Below are 20,457 nucleotides of genomic sequence, written 5' to 3'. Positions count from 1 at the left end.
GCTGAAAATTGCATGCATGACCCCCAAAGCCCTACACTTCAACATCCCAAGTTAATTGGCGCAGAAGCTTGTACTCTCTGGGGGTCCCAGATCCTCTAGAAGCTCCTACACTTAACTGCTGAAACCTGCGATAGAGCCTTCTCTTGCATTGCCTCGAGAATTTAACCCCCCCCCCCTCTTTCTGCCCTGGACCTTGGAACTCTTCTCGCTGAGTCTAACTCAGCCCGTTCTCTTCACTCATGATAAGGCTCGCTGGTTATTTTATTGTTTTGACTTTGGCCTATCATGAAGGCAATCCCGCCCTCTCAGAGATTCCGTCATATAATGATCCTTTCCTGACTATATTTCTAATGATTGTATATGTCTCTGTTCTTTAACGTGTGTAAAGCGTTCTGAACCGCCAAGAGTCTTGTTCGCGCTATATAAAACCTTCAAAATAAAATTAATAAAACACAAGGGTTGACAGTCTTACCTTCATTATTCAGTGTGCCTTCCATGTACAGTCCTAAGGAATACCTGAATGGATGTTTTTAATAGCATACTACAATCAACGGTTCGAAACATCAACAGATTATAAGAGCGGGCTAGAACCACTATATAAAGTTGGAATATATACTAAAGCACATGATTGCCTGTCCAACAGAATTTCTTTTAATGCTGTGTGACCAAGCCTCTACTTGATTTATTTTGGATTTTCTATTCATAATTATTTTATATTATACACAGTCACTTGCTGCACAGATACTTTTGCCACTTCACACAGAGCACCCTTTGTGAATTGTATTGTTGTTTTACGTGACGTTAATCATTGCATAAAATATATTCTTGGAACTTAAGAACAATTTCGCCTTGTGTGTTTTATTGTATATTCTTTACCAATGTAATTGGAGAGGATTGCTAGGTAATCTCTTCCTAAAGCACTCAATTGGTGTAAATTGCATATCGATATGTATACTGATGTTTTGTACACCGCAGTAGGTTTTCTTAAAATAAATCTAACAAGAAGGGCTAATAATACTTAGCTTAGCGAGGTACAGTTTATAGCAAATTTGGCCTTGTTAGGAAATACATCCTTCTCATAGATCAGAATGGGGGCCACATGGGGGGCATTAAAGAAATTCTACAGTCATTCCATTCTGAATGTAAATGCCAGAGCCGAGACAAATGTAGGAGAGGTCTGTCTGACAAATATGTTCAGATAAGGTCACCATTTTGCTTGTCCAAATACATCATAGTTGGTAATCCATACAAAAATGCAGGTGACTATACAACATTTACATTACTAGAGGATAAGAAGTCACATCTAGTTTTTGCTACCTGTATCCTAGACTGATAAAACATGTCACTCTCTGAAGCATTGTAGTGTTAGAATCTGATAGTAGGTATATGTGGGTTTCTGTGCTCAGGAGAAGAAGGCGAAATTTCATCGTTTACACACTTTATGCCATTTACTGGAGATTCTTTGGCAGAAACCAAATTGTTTTCAAGCAAGCATATGAATCTGTAAATATATTAGTACAAGAGAACCATATTGGTAATTGAGTGTCTTCTTTTCGTGTCATTGGAATCTTCTACGCCCAGCTTTCACAGGATGGAATTGCCTTATGTGTAATCCTATTCTGATGGCTGCATCACTGATATAGATTGCACAGAGCAGGGCATTATTGACAGCACTTGGTAATGTTATTAGGATTTTAGACACTATCTCTTGATGAAGTCCTTAGAGGCTAAAAGACGTAGACTGATTCCTGTTCCAGCATCTCCCCCTTCACAGTATTCCAGGACATTTAAGCTTGTAAATAAGTAAATGCGACCTACATTAAGGAAGTAATGGTAAAGGCAAGTAACTTCTCAATTTTATTTCATGCATGCTCTGCTGTAATATGAGCTGACTACTGTATCTTGGTCCATACATGTGCAATGTTCAATGATTCTAATCTGTGGCTCCTGTCTATTCTCTTTTTTCCCCATCCTGCTCCGACCCACTTATCTTATCAACTCATGCCCCCCTCTCCTCACTGCCTCTTCCCACATTGCCTAATTTCTTCTCTGGTTTTCTATGCCTTTCTTCCATATTACACCTTTCGCAAACATTATCTTTGTCTCTTACTCCTTCACTCACTTCTTGTCTTCCAATTTTTTCTTACTATTCCTCTTTCATTTCTTCCTCTTTCTCTATTACTTTCTTGCGTTTCCGTTCTCACCTTACCTTTATGCTTTCTTTCCCTCTTTGGCCCTAATGCCTATTCCTCCCCTCCATACCTTCACTCCATGTTTTCCCTGCTTTTTCTTTTATGTGCTCATATTTCACCATGCTGCCGGATTCCATCGCAGGCCGCTTCTTTGATGAGAATGAGTCCCCAGTTGATCCGCAACATGGTTCTAAGGTGGCGGATTATAATGGGGATGATGGTAATGTCGGTGAGTATGAGGCAGACAAGCAGGCCGAACTGGCTTACAATGAGGAAGAGGATGGTGATGGGGGTGAAGAAGACGTCCAAGGTGAGCTTGGGCCTGGTCTCTGTGCTGTTACAGTACATGTCCTTCCCAAGTTACTGGCCACATGAGCTTAAGAGCCTTCTTTACTGGTCTTTGCTAATCTGACTGAAGTTGGTCCCATAAATCACTTCAGCCAACATTGTGCATAATTTGTGAGTTTGAACTCGTTAATTTTTATGCTAGCCTGAAACTCATGTTTACAGAGTAAAACCGATGACAAAGTAAAACAGAGTTTCCAGGACTCGACAAGTATTCATTAAAATGCCTGTATTCTACAACAAAAGCAGCTAAGTGTTGCAAAGAATAGATGTGAATTAGCTAGTGGAGAACTGAGGGCATGAAACATCTAAGTGCCACTACCAGTTCAAGATGAAGATACCTGATTAGACTTCGAGAAAATCGTTATCAAATCTCTCTGCTGTTCTGAACCAATATAAGAACACCCTTGATAGAATAGGATTATTTGGTTATGTGGTAGGCTTGAGATTGACAGAATGGGTCTGGGTGAGCTGTACTGTTTAATCAAAAATAAAAGAGGGCCCATGATTAAACAGATAACAGGCAGAAAAAACAGGCGATCAAATGCATAATCAAAAAAACTTGACAAACTGCCTGATGAATCTCACCATGCTTTAGAAGGTGCTTACCAAGTCATCTCGGAGTCGTAGTATATATGCATACATTTTCAGCAATAATGTTCAAAACAACAGATAAAGAATCAAAAGTGTCATCATTCACAATTGTATCAAAAATATATATTTGTTTATTATAATCATATCTATATAAATATACATATATCTATGCATATCATATTGCAAGACATTCCAAAGGTCCATAAATATAAAACAAAAAAAATCTGTACCCTCAGACGTGCCCCCACTAATGCTCAAGCTAGTCACCCACAATATATATTTTTGATAAAATTCTGAATGATGACACTTTTGATTCTGTAGCTGTTGTTTTGAACATTATTGCTGAAAATATATGCATATATACTACGACTCCGAGATTACTTGGTAAGCATCTTCTAAAGCATGGTGAGAGACTCCACCAATTGGATTCATCAGGCAGTATGTCTAGTTTTTTGCCTTATGCTCACCTATTAAAATGCTGTGTATGTTGAAAATCCTTCCCGCAAAGGATTTTACTTTTTGAAGTATTTCGTTGACATGGGGTATTTTAGGTTTGTTTGTGTTTTGAGCAATAGTTTTTTGCAGCTTGAATTTCCTCTAGATACAGAAGCTGTGTTTCTATAGGCGAAGTCAATGCAGCCTTCCTTTGATGTCCAGGGTAAGTCAACACGGCCCCAGCACATAGTCGTAATCTTCTGATTATTTTTTCCACTGCGCAGTTTGGAAAGCAACAAGACTCTGTGGGAGAAAAATGTTCTAAACCAAATCTAGAGAGAGAAAAAAAACATCTTTAGAAGGCCAACATCCAGAACTTCGGGGATGTAACACTGTTATTGAGAATTTGCGACAATACCAAAGAAGACCGAGGTTTGACCATGAGGCGCAGTAAACAGGAACTGCTGGGAGAAATTCTAAGATTTCTTCATGACCTCGATCAGCACCAGAAGAAACAGTTTTTCTTGGGGGACTTCAACCACATGGGTGAGAAAAAAGTTTATTAGGAGACCATCTGATGTCTCTGTGTATCTTTATAAAGTCGGAGATGGGGGAGATGGAAAATGCCCCATTGTGGATACGTTTTTGCCCCAGATGCCACCACAGTTTGGCCAGAAACGACTCATTCAAGTTGTGTAATTTATGTCTACCCAAGGACCATAGTTTTGAGAGCAGATTCTGTGCAGCCAGAGGTGGGTACATTATTTCATGGCTCATGCCAAAGATGTTATCTTAAGTGCCTCTGGAGGATTCTGATATACTAGTAGAATCCAAAGAGGCTCACAGAGATGGGGATGAGCCACATGTTTATCTCTTGGTGTTGGTGGATTATCAGTTCCCTGCGTGAGTGATGAAGAAGCATGGTGCTACAGTACCTGAGAGGGAAAACCTGTAGAAGTGTTGGACTCAGTGGGGAAGAAGGCTCATTTGACACTATACGTGAAAACTTTGTCTTGACCCCAAAGGAGGATCATAATCTAAGGAAGGTCAAGAAGAAGGTTACTCCTCCACCGCACAAAAAGACTGGCTTGACTCACTACATAAAAGTAAAAAATAAGACTTTCAACATTGAAAAGGGGAAGGAGCTCCTCGAGGACGAGTTTGCAGTCTTAATGCAATAGAACATTTTGATTAAATACTCTATTCTTTTAATATACCTCATAAATCAGGCCATACAACTCCAAAAGAAGATTCGGAACAAGAGGCACAAGAATATATACAACCCTAAGTCACCAGAATAACATGGAGAGCAGGAAGAGGAATACACTTTCTGTGAGGAAGAAACACAGATACCCATTCACGATGATCCTTAAACCAAAGAAGACACATGGCAGGAATCTCAGGCAACTTCCCCAGATGATGAAAAAGACACTAATCCAATCCATCTCCTCAGGACGACCTTTCCATGTATGACTCATTATTAGGGAGAGCGATAGATACAAACTGAATCCACTTAGGGGAACAGGAAGATTCCTGTTTCGGTTCTGGGAGACAAAAACAAATCTGTACATTCAAATGCTACATAGCATTACACAGCAGGGATGAATAATGCTATGACACCTTATATATATTGAAGGTAACATGCCTTCTGGCTCGCTTACTGTGTTCATGGCCAGAAAAAGAGCAAATGCACCAGTATTCACAGGTCTCCCTTTTGATAGATAGCAAAAAGGTAGACACTGTGGGGGGATAGATGGAGAGATCAGCAGCCACACAGTGTAAAATTGCTAACTCTGGCAAATGTTCTGTAGCTACTGATGCAACTAACGGAATGAAATAGAGGAAATTATGCAACATCTCCCAGAATAATATAGCAAAAGCTGAAGAACAAAAGGCTTAGGTCGTATCCAACACTTGCTTAAATTCTGCTCTGGATGCTGCCGACATGGCCAGCAAGCAACTGTGCACAGGTACAACGCTCAAGAGACGCACATGGTTGTGGCTATCTGGCTTCAAACCAGAAGCACAAGGCAACATTACTAATAAAGCCTTTATACACCATTAACAGTTGAACTCCAGTTAGATGTTTGAGTCACTATGAAAAAAATGTAAATGATGGTGACAAAGCAGTGGGGAGCTTTAGAGAACAAACTTACTTTAGAAGAGATCCAGCATTAGGCAGAAGGGGTCGAGCGATCGCACTTTCATCACCAATCCTTTCAGAGATCACAGCCTTCAGAAATCTAACAGTCTAGAATTCCACAGCGTCAGCCAGGCCAAGGGAAAGTAACTTTTTGAGGCTGAGATGGAGAAAAGGCCCAAACTCACAGAAGTACAATACACAGTAAGTAACTCAATACAATCATTCAGATCGCCACGCAATTTGTGGTATGAGGTGGGAAAGAAGGAAATTGGCATCCAAGTGGAAGAAGAGGCTGGTCCCTCTCGAGTTGTCCTCGGCCATAGACCCTCTGGCCCACACACCAATGGATCTGAAGACTAATAGGCCGCCCGAGTCCTAATTATTTTCCCTTGGGCCAAAACAACACAGAGAATTGTGAGTATGCAAAAGCATAAGACTCTTCCCCCATGCCATTGGAGAGTACCAATCCCAAGGAAATAGGGCTTCAACCCCTGAGCCATAACAAGACTGGTGAGAGGCCACCGCCCGCCACATGGTCTGATCGACATTGACACAAGCCAGATGAGGGTGAAAAGCCTCCCGTCAAGGCTGGCCACACCCTGCTTTTGGCTCAGACACTGAAAACCACATCTGCTTCCAGAATGTGAGTGGCTAGCTGCACAACAGGTCAAAAACAGTCACAGACTCCGAAGCCCCATGGAATGACAGCTGCTCCCTTGGCTGTTGAGGGAGCGGTACCCGTTGACCCAAAAGTACTATCCACTTTGAGGTCTCAATCTGCATTGACATCAGACTCTCCTTCGAAAACACATCATGTCAGGGCCCACAAGGAGGCAAACAAGCCTACGGCAATTCCCTTGGAGGGGGCGTGAAGGGGGATACGTAGGCTCCCATCTTCTAGCAATTAAAGGGGAACTCAACACTAGGCAACAGAGCCTTTTCATTGATCTGCTCACTGAGAAAATCACCACACGGGTCCACCCACCAGCCTATAATAAAAAGGAAACTAGCTTTCCAGAAACATTGCACCCACACCTTCCATACAGCAGCAACCTAAAAGTTGTCGATACCTGGAATAATTCAAACATAGATCCACTATTGGGGTCTGGATTTTTACCACTATGTCATAAACAATACCTCTTCATTCCACAAGGTTATCCAAAGAGCAGCTTTAAGGTAGGTATGCACATAGTCCAGGAAGAGGATAATTTCTCAAAGTCTGAGAGATCAGCGCAGTTCATTCTAATTCAGAAGGTAATGCTAAAATATCCTGTGCAAAGTAAGGTAGTCACACAGCAAGTAGAAACAAAAGTTTAAACCATTTACCACAGGTTCTTTTGCCTCACGTGTAATCCATACAGCCTGCAAACATGCCTCTACACAGGCCACAGTAGACTTTCCTCTTCCTGTTAAGGAGAGTAAGAAAATAGATGCAGCAGGCAGAAGAATAGCAGTGGGAGTAGTCTCACTGATGCATTGCTAATTCTATATCAGACTTTATTTCAGTTATTCGACCATAAAACTGCAATGTACAATATGACTTTTGCATAGAATATTGATATATTAGTCAGGCAAACATTGCATAACAAAGACCTCTAGGTATAAAGTGCATTCGGCTGATATATAAAATGTTATACATTAATACAAACTTAAAACAATATATTATAGACATCAGACCTCTAGGTGCAGTATGAAGTTCAGCTCATTCATAACAATTATATATTGTTAAAAACTTTAAAACATATAAATATCAAACCATATAGAGCTAGAACCAGGGATATGATGCTAATGCAGAGCGGCCCTCTGCCTGGTAAGCCTGAGACAGTAACAACAATAACCTCAAAGAAGAAAACCTTTTCAAATGGGGGCCATTGTGTTGCCAACAGACAACTAACATGGGACCAACGCAGATCTTGCAGTGACAACGATAGGATGCCGAACAGTTGAAACTTCAGGATATTACAAAGTAGGTGACGTGAGCTATTTCTCATCCTTCTCAACCTCAATCTATTTGCAGCAGCTTACTCCTAATGCCCCACAAAAGACCCAAAAACGGTGCCACTGCACAAGCTACCACTGGTCTGGGGTCTGATCTAAGTATTTGCAACGCCTCAGCATGATTACGCGTTCCCATCTGCCTGCATATTGGTGTGAGCCACTTAGCTTTTGGGCGTAAATAAGCTGGGCAGGTATATAGGACATGTGATGGAGATTCTACACTAGCGGTGCAAAGAGGATAAGACTGAGATGACGCTAGGGTGGTAGTCCGAGAACTGGTGATGGCATTTAGGGGATGTGTGCCAAATCTGAACTGCATTTATAGTTTCCTATCGCTAGGCCTCTGAATTATTCCTAAACATGGTTCAAGGGAGGTAATAGATTTATAATCTGTGAAATCCAAAATGAACTGACCCTTGCTAATTAAGTAGCCTTACAGTCCCGCTATGACAGGGCCCAGTGGGAAGAAAAATAGAAGATTTACTCCAACATCTAGCCGAGCAATACCGCAAAAAGGAAGAGGAGATAGTGTTAGAGGGTAAAGTACTCTACAATGGAAACATGCACTGTGCATTGGTTGTAACGGACACAGCCTCCAGTGGCATTAACACAAGTGTCATCTTATGCTGACATGCCTGGCTCCTCATCTCAGGTGTTGAACCTCAAGTGCAGCAACATCTCATCTGCCATTTGACAAAGACATTTTTTTAGGTACTCAGGTTGAGGAGATGTTGGAAAAAATTAAAAAGAACACAGAAATGCCAAAGTCGATGGGCGACCTACAGAGCAAAAGTTCAGGGCTAGGTCTAAGCCCACATCACCAGGCCAAGCTCTATCATATCAAAAACATCAGGCTCATTCCTCCCAGCATCAAGGAGGCAGAGGCTACAATAGATGGGCATACGGAGGCAACCACAGAAGTCGCAGCAGGGGAGGCTCAAACGAGACCTCACTTAAGCAGTGACAACCTCTCCCCCCCCTCCCCCCCCCCACCCACCAATGTTACATCACATTGGCAGACTGAGCCATTTTCTATACAGTGGCAACAAATAATCTCATACAAGTGGGTGCTAAGCATCACAGAACACTGTTACGGCCTCGAACTACACACCACTTCTCCCAGCATACCAGCCCCAACAATAAGTTCAATACCAGCCGACTCCTCCAGGGAGAGGTGCGTTCAGTCCTTCAAAAGGGGACCATAGAGCCTGTACACCGAACACGGTATACTCACTGTACTTCCTCATCCCAAAAAGGAGGGGTCCATGACACCAATTCTCAATACCTGGCCACTCAATTGTTTCATCCGGTCAGAACACTTCAGAATGACCACCTTACAAGAGGTCACCCCCCTCCTGAGGCTTGTAAACTTCATGACAGTGCTCGATCATAGAGACTTCTATTTCCACATTCCCATCCACATGGTTCATCTCAAGTACTTGCGGTTTGTGGTAAGTGGCCATCATTACCAGTTCAAAGCCCTACTTGTTTGGGTCACTACCACTAAATGATTGACAGTCTTTCTAGCACATCTGCAACACAAAGGAATTCAAGTATTAAAACACCTCGACATTTGGTTGATCAAGAGCAGCAGCAAAAATACAATACCTAGCACACACACAGGCACATTCACCTTAAACACTCAAATAATACCATCTTCTCCCTCTCAAGTGCAGCCTTTTCTAGGCTCCATCCTCCATACCCTTACCAACAAAACTTACCACAATCTACAGAGGGTAGCCAAACTACAGCAGCTGCTACTTCTTTTCTAGCCAAATGATCCAGTTTCAGTGCACCAGAGCCTTCTAGGCATGATGGCACCTTGCATCGCCATAGTCCCATACGCAAGGTTGCATATAAGGCCTTCGCAAGAGTGCCTGGCAGTGCAATAGTCATGCTGGACACCAGCCAACACGCTCCAAGGTAGGCCTTTCACAGCCCCACTTCTTGGGTGGGGTGTTCATTTACGTCACTACACCATTAGGCTAGAAGTCGGAAAGTCAATATCAAGCAAACACATCCACTTTCTAGAGCTTCTAGCCATACAACTTGTTCTTAAAGCCTTTCCTCAGCTCATTCAAGGCAAGATAGGCGTAGTCAAAAGAAACACCATGACAGAGATGCATTATAGCAAAAACCAAAGGAAATGATGGACGGAGTGTTGAACATTGCAAGCACTCACCCCCAGTCAACTGATCTGGGTTTAATCCATCACCGTTCTTTAGTCCACTCTGCCACCCCAGTTCAGACATAGCCATATGCAAATCCGTCTGACCCTGTGCCTCATGGGAACAGTCCAGCCCGAACTGCCAAGACATGTCTTCCCTGGACCGGAAACAAGCTTCCTAGGACCGGTTTCTGGCATTTCAGCCGTCTTCAGCCAGGCTTGCTTAAATCCAGTGGCAAAGTGAGCAAGGGACTCACGTCTGAGCATACCCTGCCAACTTATGGCGAACAAAGCAAAAAGCAAAGGAAATGATGGACGGAGTGTTGAACATTGCAAGCACTCACCCCCAGTCAACTGATCTGGGTTTAATCCATCACCGTTCTTTAGCCCACTCTGCCACCCCAGTTCAGACATGGCCATATGCAAATCAGTCTGACCCTGTGCCTCATGGGAACAGTCCAGCCCGAACTGCCAAGCCATGTCTTCCCTGGACCGGAAACAAGCTTCCGGTCCAGGGTTTATATACAAAAGCAGAGAAGCACTAACTCACCACAGCTTTCCTACTTAGCAGAGATCATCTGGCACTGAGCATTTTGGCCACAGGATTCACTTCATGGCAGAGCACCTTCCAGGATTACACAACAACTTTGTGCACCTACTCAGCAGGACACATCAACAAGGCCACAACGGTATGGCACGCTGCAAATAGACTGGTTTGCAATACCCAACAACACAAAACACCCAGGCTTTGTTTCCAGATAACCACACCCACCTTTTCCACCCCTCCCATTGCTTCCAGTTTGTCATCAGAAAATTCAAGGAGACATCCCTCACTATCATTCTAGTTGCTCCAACCTAGGCCACCCAGCTCTTGTTCTCCACATTATTGAGGCTCTCCATTAGACCCCACAAGAGGCTCCCCTCAGACTAGGCCTACTTACCCAAAAGCATGGCCAGATCAGGCACCCGGACCCAGCACAACTCAATCTTGCGATTTGGCACCTGAGGTCCTAGAGTTTTGCATCTACAACTACCTCAAGAATGTATGACTGGGAGGAGGAGCCTAGCGCTTGACCAAGATGGCCGCGTGAGCTTAGAGCTCCCGAGACCCCCGCGCCCTCCGTCGACTATCTTGTCTCCAATCCTGATGGTATGCATGGCATCGTGTTGGTGAGTTGTCAGGGAGGCGATTGATGCTACCCGCGGTCGGATCGCCCATCGGGAACCGGACTTACGCCTGGCGGAAGATTGCGGCCTATCTCCCGGGGATGCCAGGGACTAGAGTTGGCAGGATGCCCGGCTCCTAGTTGATCAACAACGGCCAGGCGAGGTGTGAACTGTCGGACGGAGGTCCCCGCTCTTTCACTTTCGATTTCGTTCCCTTTGTCTGCCCGGACACTGGAGAGCTCTGGGTGGCTTTATTACCCCAAGGACGCTCGGCGGGCTACTCTGGCAGCATAAGGCAGAACTGCTCACTCCTTATTCCTCTCCCTGAGAGGGAACAGTCTTAACTGCACTGGACTGCCTGGAGTCCATTATGTCGGGCAAAGCAGAAGGGGATCGGCTGAAGACTAAGTCTACCAGGCGGGGAACGTATACCCAAGTCAACAGCATGGACCGCTACGCTCTCCAGAAAGCATCACCGAGTGGATCGAGCCAGGCGCCGGATGCCCAGAAGGAGGACTCGCCTGTGACACCGGAGCTCTCCCTACAGGATGTCATGGGCGCGCTCGACGGGATGCAGACCTCGATGGGGAGACAGTTCGAGGCCCTGGCGCATAAGGTGGATGCCATCCTGGTGGATGTCAATCTGATCCGCTCGGACCTGGGCAAGACGAGCGAACGCGTTAAGAGCCTGGACCTCAAGACCACGGGCCTCACTGATGATGTTGCGGAACTGCAGACCGAGGTCCGTAAGCTGAGGGCCGAGAGTGACCTCGTCGCCCGCCGGCTGGAGGACTTCGAGAGCCGGGCCAGGCGCAACAACGTGCGCGTCATCGGGGTCCCGGAGTCCTCGGATGAGGCTTCGGCGGACCTGCTTGTTGAGGATTTGGTCCTTAATCATCTGAAGCCTAGGGGCCTTGGAAAGTTTTTTGCGGTGGAAAGGGCCCATAGGGTGCCGGGCGGGCGGCCCAAGGCGGGTGCCCCGCCGCGGCCGATTGTCGCCCGGCTCTTTCATTTTCGAGATTGGGACGCTATCCTGCAAGCATCGAGGGTGGCGGGCCCAGTTCCTTTCCAGAATGCGTCGGTGAATTTTTATCCGGACTTCACCCAGCAGGTGCAGAGACAGAGACAGAGCTTCCTGGGGGTGAAGCGGAGGCTTCGGGAACTGGATCTGAAGTATGCCATGCTTTTCCTTGCCAGACTACGGGTGGTGCACGAAGATCGGACATTCTTTTTTGACTCTCCTGTTATGGCCGACGAATGGCTGGACGCTTTTCCCCGGCGACGGACGGGGGACGACACAGCCGAGCATGGAGACAGTGGCCGGGATGGACAGGGCTGATATCTCAGAGCCGGCCTGACTTGATTTGACTATACTTGAGAAATTGAACAGAGTGCAGTAACTGTGGAGGGTTGCGGGAGGACGAGGGGTGCTCTTTTCCTCCCTTAGGGTACTTTTTGTAGACTTTTGGTTTTGTAGGGTGACAGGCACACTGCAAGTTGGGGGGGCTTTGTAAGCTGCAGCAGGGGTGCAGGGTGGGGGGAGTTTCGGGGATTTGGAGTTTGTTGTTGGGGGGTTTATTTCTGCAAGGCATGATGATTATCCTCAGGGCTGTTCCATGGTGGCTCCTCGGGTGTGGGGTGGGCCTCTTTCCGTTTGAGGATGGGGGGTAGAGGCTTAAGTGTTATAAGCTGGAATGTTAATGGTTTGGGGGATCGCATCAAGAGGGGGATTGTTTTGCAATTTTTGAAACGCTCAATGCCAGATGTTGCCCTGCTGCAGGAGACGCATCTCATAGGTAATACGTGCTATGCCCTGAATAGGAAGGGGTATAAATTCATTGCACACTCGGGATTCTCTTCTGGGTCCAGGGGTGTGGGCATCCTAGTTAGAGCATCGTTGCCTTTTGAGGTGGACTCCACCATTGTTGACGATAGGGGGAGGTTTGTGGCGGTGGCGGGGCGGTGGGAAGGAAGGACTTTGGTTTTGGTTTCGGTTTATGTCCCGCCGGCCCTGCAGGCCTCCGCATTTGCTGATCTGGGCAGGGCTTTGCTGACTCTCCCGGGGGGTATGCTGGTAGTGGGAGGGGATTTCAACGCTGTGGGCTCCGGACTGTTGGATAGATACCCGCCCAGGGACACAGGGGGGGCTCAGAAATGGCTTCCAGATTTCCTAGACACGCTTGGTCTGATAGACTGCTGGAGGCTCCGGCACCCCACACAGAGTCAATACACGTTCCACTCCGGGGCGCATGGTAGCCTCTCCAGGATTGACTACCTGCTCACTCTTGCCGCACATGCCTCGTTGGTATCCGAGGCGAGGCACATGGCACGCGGTATCTCTGACCACTCGCCAGTGTGGATCCGGCTGGATCTAGGTCGGGCGGGAGGAGGGAGGGTGGCCCCCATCAACCCATGGTATTTCCGAGACCCCAAGATGCGCAGCGCCCTGGTAAAGAAGGTAGATAATTACTTCAAGGACAATCTGGGAACCGTGGACTCGGCGGTGTCGCTGTGGGAAGCTTTTAAGACCGTGCTTCGGGGGGAAGCCCTCTCCCTGGTGGTGGCTGCCAAGAGTCGGAGGGATGGCGAGGTACGGCAGGTAGAGGAGGAGATCGCGGCCCTTGAGGGGGTTATGGAGGAGGGGGTTACAGAGTCCTCACTGCATGAGCTTTGCTTGAAGCAGACGGAGTATAGGGACCTGGTGACGAACGCCGCTAAGACCCTCAGTAGGGAACAACAGGGCCGCCTGTATGATGTTGGTGATAAGGCAGGGAAACTCCTGGCGTGGTTGGACAGGAAAGAACGGGTCAATAGAGTGGTGCCAGAGTTGACGGGAGAGAGGGGAGAGGCGATTGTGGAACCTGAGGGGATTGTGAAGTGTTTCGCGGAGTATTTTCGTAGGGTTTATTCCTCTGTGTCGGACAGGCCGCCCGAGGACTCATCGGATCTCCTCCGTGATATCGAGTTGCCCTGCCTCTCTGACATAGATAGGGACGATTTGGATGGTGACATAACGGTTGACGAGGTGGCGGGGGCTATTCGCGCGTTAAACTCGGGTAAGGCCTCTGGACCGAACGGATTGCCGATCGATCTGTACAAGCTGTTCCCGGATAGGGTCGCCCCTCACCTGCGCGCCATGTTTTTGGAGGCGCGGGGGGATGGGATCCTTCCGTTGGATCAGCGGCTAGCGTCGATCGTGGTCATACATAAAGAGGGTAAACCCCGAGATAGGTGCGCCTCCTATCGGCCCATTTCACTCCTCAACGCTGAGCCGAAAATTCTGGCTAAACTCCTGGCGACCCGTTTGATTAGGGTACTTGGCGACTTGGTCCACCCGGATCAATCCGGCTTCATCCCGCACCGAAACACAGCATTAAACCTTAGGCGTCTTCATGGCGTCATCGCCAGGGCGGGCACGCTGCGTGAACCGGCTATTGTGGCGTCTCTTGATGCCACGATGGCCTTTGACACGGTGGAGTGGGCATACTTATGGGCCGTGCTGGCCAAGTTTGGTTTTGGTCGCGGATTCGTGAGTTGGGTTAGGTTGCTGTACGAGGGGCCGCTAGCGAATGTTGTGGTGAATGGTCGGGCATCTACTCCGTTTCGGCTTGGTAGGGGTACTCGGCAGGGTTGCCCCCTGTCGCCTCTGTTGTTCGCCCTCACCCTTGAGCCGTTGGCTGCGTGGATACGTTGGCACCCGGATATACGGGGCCGTCGGTGGTCGCCTGATCACGAGGACCGTATCTCGCTTTATGCCGATGATATCCTGTTGTATCTTGCCTCACCTAAGAAGTCACTTATAGTGGTCTGTGACGTACTCGCATCGTTCGGTAGGAACTCTGGGCTCGTTATTAATTGGGGCAAATCGTACTTGTACGTTCTTAGTGGCGAGGTCCCACCGATCCCTAGAACATGTTCGATACAGGTCGCCCAGCAGGGTTTCGTGTATTTGGGGATCTTTATATCCATGGACCCTGCTGTGCGCTACGAGAAGAATCTGCTCCCCCCCCTGGCACGCTTGAGGCGAGATGTTGAAGGTTGGCGGAGGCTGCCGCTCTCCCTTGTTGGGCGTGCGGCCCTGTTCAAAATGATGTCTCTTCCCCGCTTCCTCTACGCCCTCCAGAACACTTTGGACTGGGTACCGGCCAAATACTTTCGGGAGGTCGAAGGCCTCCAACGGACGTTGCTGTGGGATGGGAGGCCGCGAATAGCTATTGCAAAGTTGACGCTCCCGTGGTACGATGGGGGCATTGCGCTCCCAGACATCCGACGGTACTATTGGGCCACGCAGCTGAGTGCGATCAACCATGGGTTTTATGGCCCCGCCCTCAGCCCTGGGTATGCCATGGACAGGTGGTTGCTGCGTGGTGGCAACTACTACAGGGCGTTGTATTCGCGGTCCCTAGACTCGTCCCTCACGGGGCCCACAGGTGTGGCGGTGCGTGTGTGGAAGATGGCGACTGACTCGCTGGGCTGGAAGGATAGGCTCACCCTCGCTACCCCATTGTTTGAATCGGAAAGATTGGGAAGGCTCTGGCATACGAAGGGCTTTGATAAGTGGGACCTGATAGGTATATCCAAGGTGGGAGATGTGCTGCATAAGGGGAGGGTGAAGTCCTTCGAGGAGTTGCAGACTGAGTATGAGCTGGGGCCCTCCGAGTATTTCAGGTATATCCAGCTGCGCCACGCCCTCCGATCAGTCCTCGTGGAGGGTGAGAAGGTGCCGGAGTCCTCTCCCCTTGAGGACCGGGTCCTTGATGGTCATATGCCCGAGAGCACGATCTCGCTCATATATAAGAAATTGATTAACGTCCGGGCAGACATGCTTTTGGGGCTGAGAGAACAGTGGACTAGGGATGGCCTTGAGTTGGATAATGAGGACTGGCAGTCAGCGGTTTCTTCTCCTAAGGAGGTTGCGATCCTGTCGCGTCTGAGGCTGGTGCAGCTTAAAATACTGCACCGGGTGTATGTGACGGGGCCAAGGCTGGTCCACATGGGATTCTCGGAGGACGGCCTGTGCAGGAGGGGTTGTGGTATGGTGGGTACTTTCCTGCACATCATTTGGGAATGTGGTGTCATTGTGGAGTTCTGGAGGAGAGTCCATGCAGTTATGGGGGAGGTGACGGGCATTGCTGTGCAGCCGGAGGCGCGGTGCTGCCTCCTGAACGTCTGGGGGCCCACTGACCTCGATGAGGCGCAGACCCAATGGGTGACTCTGGGTAACATGGTCGCTAAAAGGGATATCGCGCGATTGTGGGGCTCCTCGGGACCCCCTACACTGACCGCGTGGAAAGAGAACATGGACTGGAGCATGTTTAGGGAGAAGACGGTCTATTGCTCCAGAGGTCGCCCCCGGAAGTGGCATGCCATCTGGGGGCGGTGGAACCAATACAGGGGGGGAATATGTCTTGCCCCGGATCTGGACCCTCTCGAGGAACAGCTTTCCCCCTGACCTTCTTTCCAGCACAGTTTGGCTTTAGGAACCGTTTTGGGCCTCTGCTGTCCCCCTTCTTCCTCCGTACACTGTCTTGTAACTAGTAGATGAGTGGGGTCCGGCCTCCCCTGGGGGCTTTCACCATGGGCTTTCAATGTTCTTGCCTTGCTGGGGTTTGTTGTGGGTTTTTTGTGTTTACCTAAAATTGGACCTTTGCACTACTCTTTGTACTGTACTGGGGACACATCACTGTATCTAACTCTCAATGCTGCCGAACCTTCGGGCTGTCGGCTGAATAGCTGTGTCCTGATTTTTGAAATAAAGGTTTTTCAAAAAAAAAAAAAAAAAAAAAAGAATGTATGACTATCCTTTAGGCAGCTAGACTTCCTACAACTCGGGTTTGCTGTGCAGCAAATTGGAAACAATTTTCCATTACTGCATTAGTAATAAATCTGACCCCGAAAAACCTCACTGTACAAGATATAGTTACCTACCTACTTCACTTGCAAAAGGTGTGGTTAGCTTACACATCCATCCACCTCCACTTCCTGGCAGTTGCTACATACAGCACACCTCCCACAAAGTCGGTTGTTAAAGCCTTTATGGTGGTCCTCAAAAGAAATGCACAAATGTATTTATCTCCAGACAAAGCGTCTTATAGAAATATACTCTCAAAATTAATTTTTTGTTTAACACAAACGTTATAGCATTTTCAAGAATACTGTAATGTATTTCCATATCATACTGTATCATGCACATCAATTGGGCATTAGTATAGGCAATGCATGTATCAGGAAACACTGACATAATGTACCTTCTAATGCATTACATAACAACAACCCTGTTCTACCCGAACCCTCCCCCCACTAAAAAACGGTATGTGACATGTTACTAGGCTTGTAGTAGAGGCGGTAACTGACCTATCTGTTAAGTTAATCTGTGTATAATGTGTCGTGAGGGGATGGGGTAACAGAGATATCCAGTGGACCCATTTGTCTGGGATCGGCACATTACTGTCAATACGGGGGGCTATGTCTAGTGCTTTAACTCTTTCCAGCGTGTCATCCCATTCGATCGAGGTGGTTGGTTTTGTAAACCCCTGAGTTCTTTCCTGTGGATAGCCTCACTTTCGGTCAGGCCCTAACACTCCACCTCTGTTCTCCAGTATTCAATTCTAGGGGCTCTTGGGGATTTCCATTGCTGGGTCATAACTGGTACAGAGGTCATTATGTAACATCATATCTTGCCCTAAGCCCCGCCCCTAGGCCTGCCCATTTGCCACACCTCTAACTAATTTTAATGAGTACCTGCACTTATTTTTTCCCATTTAAAGCAGTGCTTATATCCATATTGGCATAAACCCAGAGTGTAAAACAATGGTCTACTGTGGAGTAATTCGCTCTAAATCCCCATGATCCTTTAGGGAGTCTACCATTGCTGAAAGTCCATGCCTCAAGAGCCTTGAGCATAAAGATGCCGCATCCAATAAGGAAATTAACCAATTATTACCAGTGTCATTTCTGGGGCCCCTTTTGTATGTAGGTTTAACCACATCATGTGGCAGGGACACGCCTCATACAAGCCACCGATTTAAACAAGCATTGGCATAGCCAATAGGTCTCGCCTTTGGGACCTTACAAGTGTTTAGCCATGCAACACTTGATGTTGTTGCACCAAGGATATTTTGATGGATAACTAAACACTTATAAGGTCCCAAAGGCGAGACCTATTGGCTATGCCAATGCTTGTTTCCCTTATCATTTGTACGCCTACCCTTTCAACTAATTACAGTATGATGCAGAAAATATTCATAAAAATCTGATCTTCCAATTCTGCATAATTAACACAAACTCACTGATGGACATGCGCACACTCACCCCCTTACATTTTCTTCACATATTGGCCAGGTACAATACCAACCATTGTTGAGTACAAATATTGTTCAGTTTGTGTGTTGTGTAGTTTGTGTGTACACACTACTTTTACGGACACCCGGAAGAGTAGTGACAATAAGAGTGCAAGCTTCTCCTACACATATAACTTGTACTAAAGAGCAACATCACTGCAATTTTCAGTCACACTCAGGAATAGCATTCGTTGTACACACAGTACAGCTGCAGAGGAAGCAACACCCCTTCAAACTACCCTTACAGTGGTCGGAGAGAAGCAGATAAAGGGGCAGAGAGAGCCTGCTAGGAATGTAAACAAGCATTTGCAAAGCCTCGACCTAAAAAGCTTTCTTCAAAACACAGATGTTCAGACAGCTCTCACTCAACAATTGCTTACTCAGTCAGCTATCGATTGATCAGCAATTAAACTGATTACAACACAAACCAGAAAAGAATGACAGCATGGAACAAAAAAGGCAAGAGTGAAATAAAGGAAAAAAGAAAGAATCCGAGAGACAGGGAAAGAAAGTGAACAAAAGAGTCAGAATGAAGAAACAGTACATGAAAGAGGAATAAAAAAGAAAGAAACTGTGAAAGGGATGAATGAGAGAAGACGAAGAAACAATGACAAAGGCAGAAGTAGGAACAAAGAAGGAGAAAGATCACGACAGAGAAAGAGAAAAACAACAATAGCAAAAATAGAACAAGAGAAGGATGCAACGAAAGGAGAGGAAAAGAATGCAAAAGCTAGAGTAGACGAAATAATAAACTAAGAGAAGAAGGAGCAGTGGCGGTGCGTCCATTGGGGACGTTGGGGCGTTGCCCCACTAAGCTGGAACAGCCCCACACCCCAATGGATGCACCGCCACAGCAGCTTCTGTCACTGTGGTTGAATAAAAAAAATTTGCAGCCGAGCATCGTCGCAGTCTGTGCCTGGGTCGGTGTGGGGGCGGGGCTGGGCTGCTGCTGACGTCACGTCACGTCACGTGGATAGCGGTGCGCAGCAGTCCAGCAGACAGTACAGTGGTGGGCAATGCGCATGTCATGTTTTGGGCTCTATTCTGGGATCCTGGCCCGAACATGCGCAGATGTGTGTGTGTGGCACTTGAAACTTTTGACTACTACACGACGTGACTGGGACCCGAGGGTGCTTCTCCTAACGCAGGCCCCCGGGTCTCATTATGGGCAGGGACTAACCCTGCTCTTAAGCCAATCCTGGCGCTGCTGGCACAGTGGCGCTGGTAATACAGCGCCAGGATTGGCTGAGTTTTTTCACCGCGGTCCTGCAGCAGTTGGAGTGAGTCATGGTGCGCCGTGCGTATGGTATGGCCAATCACACTGCGGCAATGTGAAGCCATGCAGTAGTGATTGGCTATTCCAGTCTCTACGCTGTTCGGCGCACCACGTCACCGCGCCAGTGCCTGTTGTTGCCTGCCACACGAGACTGAGACGACACGACCACGAGGTGCGAGGCGAGGACTGAGAGTCACGGTCACCATCAGAGACAGACAGAGTCAGACGACGAGCAGAGACGAGACACACACAGTCAGTGCCGGAACCAGCAGCGAGTCAGTCAGTTTTTGACTCTAGTATGTATCACGACGACTATGATTGTGGAGGCTTAAGTTTTTGTATTTTTTATGTAATGTGGTGTTCGTGTAGCCCTTTCGACTGAGGCTCAGTCCCTGACCTGACCCTTTACATAAGAACCCCTCCTCACTTGCAGTTACCACCAGGCCATGAGGCCAGCACTATTCACGTCACGCCTTGTTGTGCGGAGTTGCGGACAGCCCCGAGCACCTTTGCCGCTTTGCGCAGTTACTATATTGCGCAGTAACATCTTTTACACAAAGGCATTCATGTTGGAATTGTGTGCCTTCTTATTAATTGAAAAACAAGGATTGTAAATGAAATTTTTGAAAATGGCTGGCTGAACCCAGATGTTTCCTCACTTCACTCATGGTCAGCGCTGGACAGCGGTCAAATTGCATCCAAATGCCCCGCTAAATTGATATTTTTGTGTGCAGGTTTTTTCTTCCTCATATTGAAAAGTTGATGTATGGAGCGCGCGGGAGTGTGCCAAAGCTCCATGG

The 20,457-nt window shown here is 47.3% G+C and overlaps 1 protein-coding gene across 4 annotated transcripts in view; it reads left to right on the top strand.

Annotated features, from left to right (window-relative positions):
* GOLM2 (golgi membrane protein 2) overlaps positions 1–20,457 on the top strand; it is a 523,755-nt gene that overhangs the window by 448,225 nt on the left and 55,073 nt on the right. For 2 of the 4 annotated variants that reach the window (XM_085644685.1, XM_085644688.1), the window contains exon 9: positions 2,335–2,502. The exons of 1 other annotated variant lie outside the window; for it this stretch is intronic. In XM_085644685.1, coding sequence (XP_085500811.1) covers positions 2,335–2,502 — 168 coding nt within the window. The remainder of the gene's footprint in view (positions 1–2,334; positions 2,503–20,457) is intronic. One more of the 4 variants, XM_085644686.1, reaches the window with a different exon arrangement.

This window comes from Triturus cristatus, chromosome 3_1 (genome assembly GCF_964204655.1).
Source record: "Triturus cristatus chromosome 3_1, aTriCri1.1, whole genome shotgun sequence".
Lineage (NCBI taxonomy): Eukaryota > Metazoa > Chordata > Amphibia > Caudata > Salamandridae > Triturus > Triturus cristatus.
This window is presented reverse-complemented; position numbering and strand designations above follow the sequence as displayed.